Source organism: Plasmodium reichenowi, chromosome 14, assembly GCF_001601855.1.
Source record: "Plasmodium reichenowi strain SY57 chromosome 14, whole genome shotgun sequence".
Taxonomy (NCBI): Eukaryota; Apicomplexa; class Aconoidasida; order Haemosporida; family Plasmodiidae; genus Plasmodium; species Plasmodium reichenowi.
The window spans coordinates 929,695-936,301 of record NC_033659.1 but is presented as its reverse complement, the minus strand read 5'-3'; the positions used below and the strand labels follow the sequence as shown (position 1 = coordinate 936,301).

Below are 6,607 nucleotides of genomic sequence, written 5' to 3'. Positions count from 1 at the left end.
TTATAATTTTAAAAATAAAAAAAAGTTAATATATAAAATTAATATTATAAATAAAAAAAAAAAAAAAGAAAAAAAAAAAAAAAATACGTAAAAATATGAAAAACTTTTACTGCAATAAATGGGTAGGTTAGATATCTTCTTTTGTTCTTTAAAACACTAAAGAGCAAAATATCGCGTTACTTTTATATTTCCTAATAAGATTAAAAAAAAAAAAAAATATATATATATATATATATATAAATAATATAATACAATAAAAAGGTCACATACAAATATATATATATATATATATATATATCATATACATCATATATTTTATTATATACACATTGAAAATAATTATGTTCAGATTAATTAATTATCGTCAACATAAATATTCGGACGGCACTTCCTTGAAGTTTTCATCATTATATAATTATTAACAATAAACATATTACTCTTTTATTTTATTTTATTTTATTTTTTTCTTTCATTAACATACAATACAAATATATATATTATATAGATACACATATAATGTATATAACATGTAATGAATTCAAAATAATCGTTTCATAAAATTAGAATATTTGTATTCATAAATACGGCCCACAAAAAAAAATTCTCAATTTTTTCTATGGTTCCTAAAATTATGAAATCGATTTAGCTGATTTCTGGCAGTAAACAGTAAATGAAGAAAAATTAGTTGCCACTGTGGTAAATCAGCATTTATATTATGCACACACACACAAAAAAAAAAAAAAAAAAAAAAATATGAACATGTGTACATAAAAAAAATACCAAAATTACCTGAACGGTCATATAAAATATGTAAATAAATAAATAAAAAATAAATATTCACATATATACATATACATTATATATATATATATATATATAATTATATGGCTAGCACACAATAAATAATTATATGTACACGTTCCAAAATAAAAATATAAAACATGTACATATATACATATATTTATATATATATATAAATTTTTTTTTTTTTTTTTTTTGTTTTTTTTATTATTACCTTATAATTTTGCAGATATTTCCTTCTTTTTGGCTTCTTCAATTTTTCTTGCTTTATCTTTCATTTTTTTCAATAACATCGATTTAGCACTCATTTTTTGTCCTCCCCATTTTCTTCTCAAATCAACATTATCGTTAAAGTTTTCTTTACAAACTTTTGCGAAGTAGTCTAATTTTTCTTGGTCTTCTTTTTTTACATTTTCAAGACATACTGCAGTTGCTGTTTTTTTATGTACAAGCTTTCCTAAGGTAGCTTTGTCTTTAACAATACAGTAAGGTACTTCCTTCAATCTGCATAAGGCCGGAAGAAATAAAACTAATTCAATTGGGGATACATCATTAGCTATAACAACAAGATTAGCCTTTTTATTCTCAACTAATTTGGTAATATGATTTATTCCGTATTTAAGAAATAGTGGCTTTTTATCTTTTGTAATGTTTTTGTTTAAAGCCTCTTTAGCTTTATTTAACAATCTCTGTTTTTTATCGGTTTTGGATTCAGGTTTATAAGCCTTTAAAAAGTTCAATAAATCTTGTGTCTGTATGGAGAAAAAAAAAATTATAAATTATAAATATATAATATATATATATATATATATAATATATGTATTTATAAGATATAAAGAAACACATTCATATCTATCATTTGTGCACTTACTTGACTCTTAGGAAGTGTGTGGTTAAATTGGTTAATTGAAGGGGGAACCTTTAATCTTTGTAATAAAATTTTTTTCTTTCTTTGTATTCTTATATATCTTGGCCATTTAACATATTTCGATAAATCTTTTTTTGGACGTACTCCAACACCAATAATATTGCTTCTCTTTTTTTTTTCAAAAATTAAAGGGTTATCTTTAATTCCCGTTTTCTTTTCCTTCTTTATTTCTTTTTTCACTGTTACTTTTGTTGATAAGGGGCAAGGTGCTGGTGTTTTTTTGGAGGGTTTTTTTTGTTTTTTCTTATCTTTAGCCTATTATGAAGAAAAAGAAAAAGGTATGAATATTGCATATAGAATATATACTAAATATATATTCAATATATTATATAAATAAATAAATAAATATATATATATATATATATTTATATTTATATTTATTTATTCTCATGTTACATATGATGTTTTTTTTTTTTTCTTCATTATACAGAAATGAACTTTATAAAATACACTTTTTACAAATATCAAAATGTATATAATTTATATAATTATAACATTATTATTATTACATTTTTTTAATAACTTACCATTTTAAAAATATAAATTACGATAATAAAATTTTTTACAAGTATAAAATTATTATATTTTTAAAAAAAAAAAAAACATATAAATAAATATATATATATAATTATATATATATATTATATGTAATTCTTTCTTTTGTATGTTTCTTTTTTTTCTTTTTATTTCAGGCTTATAATAAATAAAATAATAATTTTTAAAAAAAATAAATAAAATGCCTTTTTTTTAATTCTTTTAAAATTCAAGAATAAAAAAAAAAAAAAAAAACTTATATTTTATATATTATCTTCAAAAATATGTAATTTTTTTTTTTTAATTTTACATATATATATTATATATATATATTAATACTAATTAATTTTTAATTTTGTGGGTTTAATGTTACATATATTATAAATATATATTATATATAATATATATATGTTGCATATAATTTATAATAATATGATAATAATTTTTTTTTTTTTTTTTTATAAAATCACAAATCAAGATATTTTCTTCTCCTTTTCCTTAAGAAGTGCCTATATACAATATATTTAATCTTGTGTTCAATTAATAAACATATATATTATGTTATATATATATATATTATATATTATACCCTTAAATATATATTATAAAATATTTATGTATATAATATATATAATATATAAATTATAAAATATATTATGTATATATATAATATAATATAATATACTTCTTATTATTATAATATTTCTTTCATATATAAATAAATAAAATTTTAATTAATAAACATATAAAATAATAAAACTTATATATTTTGCTTATTATATATATATATATATGTATGTATGTATGTATTGATTATTATATATTTATTAGCGAATAAATACATTCACTCAAATAAATATAATTATATATATATATTATATATATATATTATATATATATAATATTATATATAAGTGATTCAAGCGGTGATACATAATAAGGGATAGGAATATATACGTAACATTTATTTATATATATATTTAAGGATAAGGTATTTTAAAAATTATTACGGGCTAAAGATATGGCAATAATTGAATTATATGTATTGTATATATAATAATATGTATATATTAATATGCGTAGTTACAGCTTTTTTTTTTTTTCAATATATATATATATTAATATAACATATTATATATTTTATATATAATAGTAGTTACACAATAATATAATAATTTATATTTTTCTGATTAACCAATAAAAAAAAAGGTGTCTCTCTTTTTCAATTTAAATCCTTTTTCCTTTCTAAATATAATATTATATATATATATATATATTAATATATTATTTTTATAGATTCACGATTTTTTCTTTTTGTTATTAATAATAATAATATAAAAAATAAACAAGCGGGTATTAAAAGTAAGCAAAGTGCATATAAAAAAAGTAAAGCATATTTTTTATATGTAATAATATATATTAATTATATATATTATATATATAATATTCATAAGCCGATACATATTAATTATATTATATAAAAATCACATACCAAGTGGTATATATTTAAGATATATTTTATATAGCATATATTATATTATTATATATATATATGTATGTATTATTTTTGTATAAAATAATCCATTATCCATTTATTACCTTAAGAATTATTATATAATATATATATATTATATATATATACATATTATATATATATATATATGTATATATTATTATATGTATATTTGTGTTTAAAAAAAAAAAAAAAAATCTTGATTGATTTATATTAATATAATTTTATCATATATATATTATATATATATATATATATATTAATATCATACAGAAATTTTTTTTTTTCTTCCCTATTAATTTTTCCCCTTTATAGATTGTTAAAAAAAAAAAAATTATATTTAATTATTTGTTTCATATATATTATTATATTATATATATATATATATATATATATATATTTTTTAATATTTTTCTAAAGGTTATTTTTATTTGAAATATATATTTTGACGTTGAAAAGGAAATTTTTTTTTTTTTATTTTTTATTAATATTATAAATAATATATATATATTTATATATATTGTTATTTATATGTAGTAAAATATATTATTACATTTATCCATTTAATAAAATAATATAATAATTTAAATATATATAAATATATGTAAAATATTTCCATTTTTGACTCTTTTTTTTTTTTTTTTTTTTTTTTTAAATATCATAATAATTATTATTATTAGGTAATGATTTATTATTTTATATAATTACAAAGAAGTTTACTTTTTTTGTAAATAAAAAAAAATATATATATATATATATATCAGCGTATTATATTATAATTTTTTTTTCAAAGAGTTTATATATATAAAATAATATAAAAAAAAAAAAAGGAAAAGAAAAAGAAAAAATATACTGTAAGTTAAAATGGCATATGTAAAGGTTGTTAAAAATAAAGCATACTTTAAAAGGTACCAAGTGAAATATAGAAGAAGAAGAGGTATGGCAAAATTAAAAAGATGAAAATATAAATAATATATATATATATATATATATATATATGTATAATTTTTTTTTTTTTTATATTTATGCCTTAATAAATGTTAACAATAATTCATGATGTAAAAATGTTATGAGGATGTTTTTTATTAGAGGCTAAAAAAAAATGTTTATGCAATGATAAAACGAGTTAAGCATTTTTTTTTAAGTTGCCGACTCACCTGACATTGGAACAACCAAAATTATTGTTAAAATTGTTATTATTTTATTTTTTTTTATTTTTTTATAATTCTCTTATATATTTAATAATGCTGTGTTCATATATTATACCTTCATATGATATGATTTATTGAATATATATATATATATATATATTTTTTTTTTTTTTTTTTCTTTAATATTGTAGAGGGAAAAACCGACTACAGGGCTAGGAAAGCTTTAATATTACAAGACAAGAATAAGTATAATGCTCAAAAGCTTCGTTTTGTTGTTCGTAAAACAAATAGTCAGGTAATATGCCAAATAGCTTGTGCTCATATTGAAGGAGATAAAATATTAGCAGAAGCAAAGTCAAAAGAATTAATAAGATACGGTATCCCTGTTGGATTAAAGAATTATGCAGCTGCTTATGCCACCGGTTTATTGTGTGCACGTCGTTTTTTAAAATCTTTAAATTTAGATACTCAATTCTTAGGTGTTGAGAAAGTAACAGGAGAAATAGAAACTAATGAAGATAAAGAAGATGAGGAAGGAAGAAAACCAATAAAAGCATTCTTAGATGTAGGGATAACAAGAACAACAACAGGAAATCGTGTATTTGCTGCATTGAAAGGAGCTTGTGATGGTGGATTGAATATTCCTCATGGAAATAATAGATTTCCAGGTTCCAAAAATGAATTCAACCCCGAGCAGTTAAGAAAAAATATTTTAGGTATCCATGTAGCTGAATATATGAAAACATTACAAGAAGAGGATAATGACAAATACAAAACTCATTTCAATGATTATTTAAAAAATAATATAGGAGCTGATGATATCGAGCAAATGTATCTAAATGCACATGAAAAAATTAGGAAGAATCCGGAAAAAGAATCAAAGGATACAAAGAATGTTAAAAAATTTGTATCTAAGCATGAAAAACCTAAGAAGCTTAACGCCAAACTTAGAAAAAAAAGAGTCAAGGAAAAGGTAAAAAATAAATAAAGAAAATGGAATGTCCATATATATATATATATATATATATATATATATATATGTATATATATGTGTGTATATATATGTATGTGCCCCTGTTATATACATTAATATATATATATAAACTTATATGTATATTAAACACATGGGCGTTTAATCAACAACATATAAAAGATTTTTAATGATGAGAAAAACAGACCTGATTTGAAAAATAATTTGAGAATAATTATAACGCTCCTGAAAAAATCGTTTATATATAAATATTTGTGAAAAAAGGAATAAATAAATGAATAAATAAATAAATATATATATATATATTATTTTTTATTTGTTTATATATATTTTTTCTTTTTCTTCTTTTTTTTTTTTAGTTGGCTTTATATGTCGAAAAATTACAATAAGGATATAAAAGGATAACAACAAACCATTACCCCATATAAATAAATAGTAAGCATTTTTGTTGTGTGTTTATATACAGATGTAGAACCCCAAAAAAAAAAAAAATAAAAAAAAAAAATTTTTTTTTTTTTTTTTAAATGGACAGGGTGTATTATATATTATATATATATATATATATATATATATATATGATGTATAATATATTTATTTGATTTCTTATTTTTACCAAAAGAGAAAAAGAAAAATTTATATATATATTTATATATGTATATATATATTTTTTTTTTTTTTTTTTTTTTTTT

General features: G+C 18.0%; 2 protein-coding genes and 4 non-coding genes across 6 annotated transcripts; 3 read left to right on the top strand and 3 right to left on the bottom strand.

Moving 5' to 3' along the window:
* Positions 1–343: 343 nt before the first annotated feature.
* On the bottom strand, positions 344–413 carry PRSY57_1423900. Its single transcript, XR_002204097.1, has one exon. It is a non-coding gene; the product is annotated as a small nucleolar RNA snoR28 (small nucleolar RNA).
* Positions 414–566: 153 nt separating this feature from the next.
* On the bottom strand, positions 567–708 carry PRSY57_1423800. The gene has a single exon (XR_002204096.1). It is a non-coding gene; the product is annotated as a small nucleolar RNA snoR27 (small nucleolar RNA).
* A 308-nt stretch (positions 709–1,016) lies between these two features.
* On the bottom strand, positions 1,017–2,259 carry PRSY57_1423700 (60S ribosomal protein L7-3, putative; the record flags this gene model as incomplete). The annotated part of the gene is made up of 3 exons (XM_012909844.1): positions 1,017–1,553; positions 1,673–1,984; positions 2,257–2,259. The coding sequence occupies 3 exons, from the start codon at positions 2,257–2,259 to the stop codon at positions 1,017–1,019; spliced, it is 852 nt and encodes a 283-aa protein (XP_012765298.1).
* A 2,381-nt stretch (positions 2,260–4,640) lies between these two features.
* Positions 4,641–6,307, top strand: PRSY57_1423400 (60S ribosomal protein L5, putative; the record flags this gene model as incomplete). The annotated part of the gene is made up of 3 exons (XM_020115298.1): positions 4,641–4,713; positions 5,119–5,900; positions 6,278–6,307. The coding sequence occupies 3 exons, from the start codon at positions 4,641–4,643 to the stop codon at positions 6,305–6,307; spliced, it is 885 nt and encodes a 294-aa protein (XP_019969955.1).
* PRSY57_1423600 lies at positions 4,855–4,951 on the top strand. The gene has a single exon (XR_002204095.1). It is a non-coding gene; the product is annotated as a small nucleolar RNA snoR26 (small nucleolar RNA).
* On the top strand, positions 6,083–6,151 carry PRSY57_1423500. Its single transcript, XR_002204094.1, has one exon. It is a non-coding gene; the product is annotated as a small nucleolar RNA snoR25 (small nucleolar RNA).
* Positions 6,308–6,607: the final 300 nt, after the last annotated feature.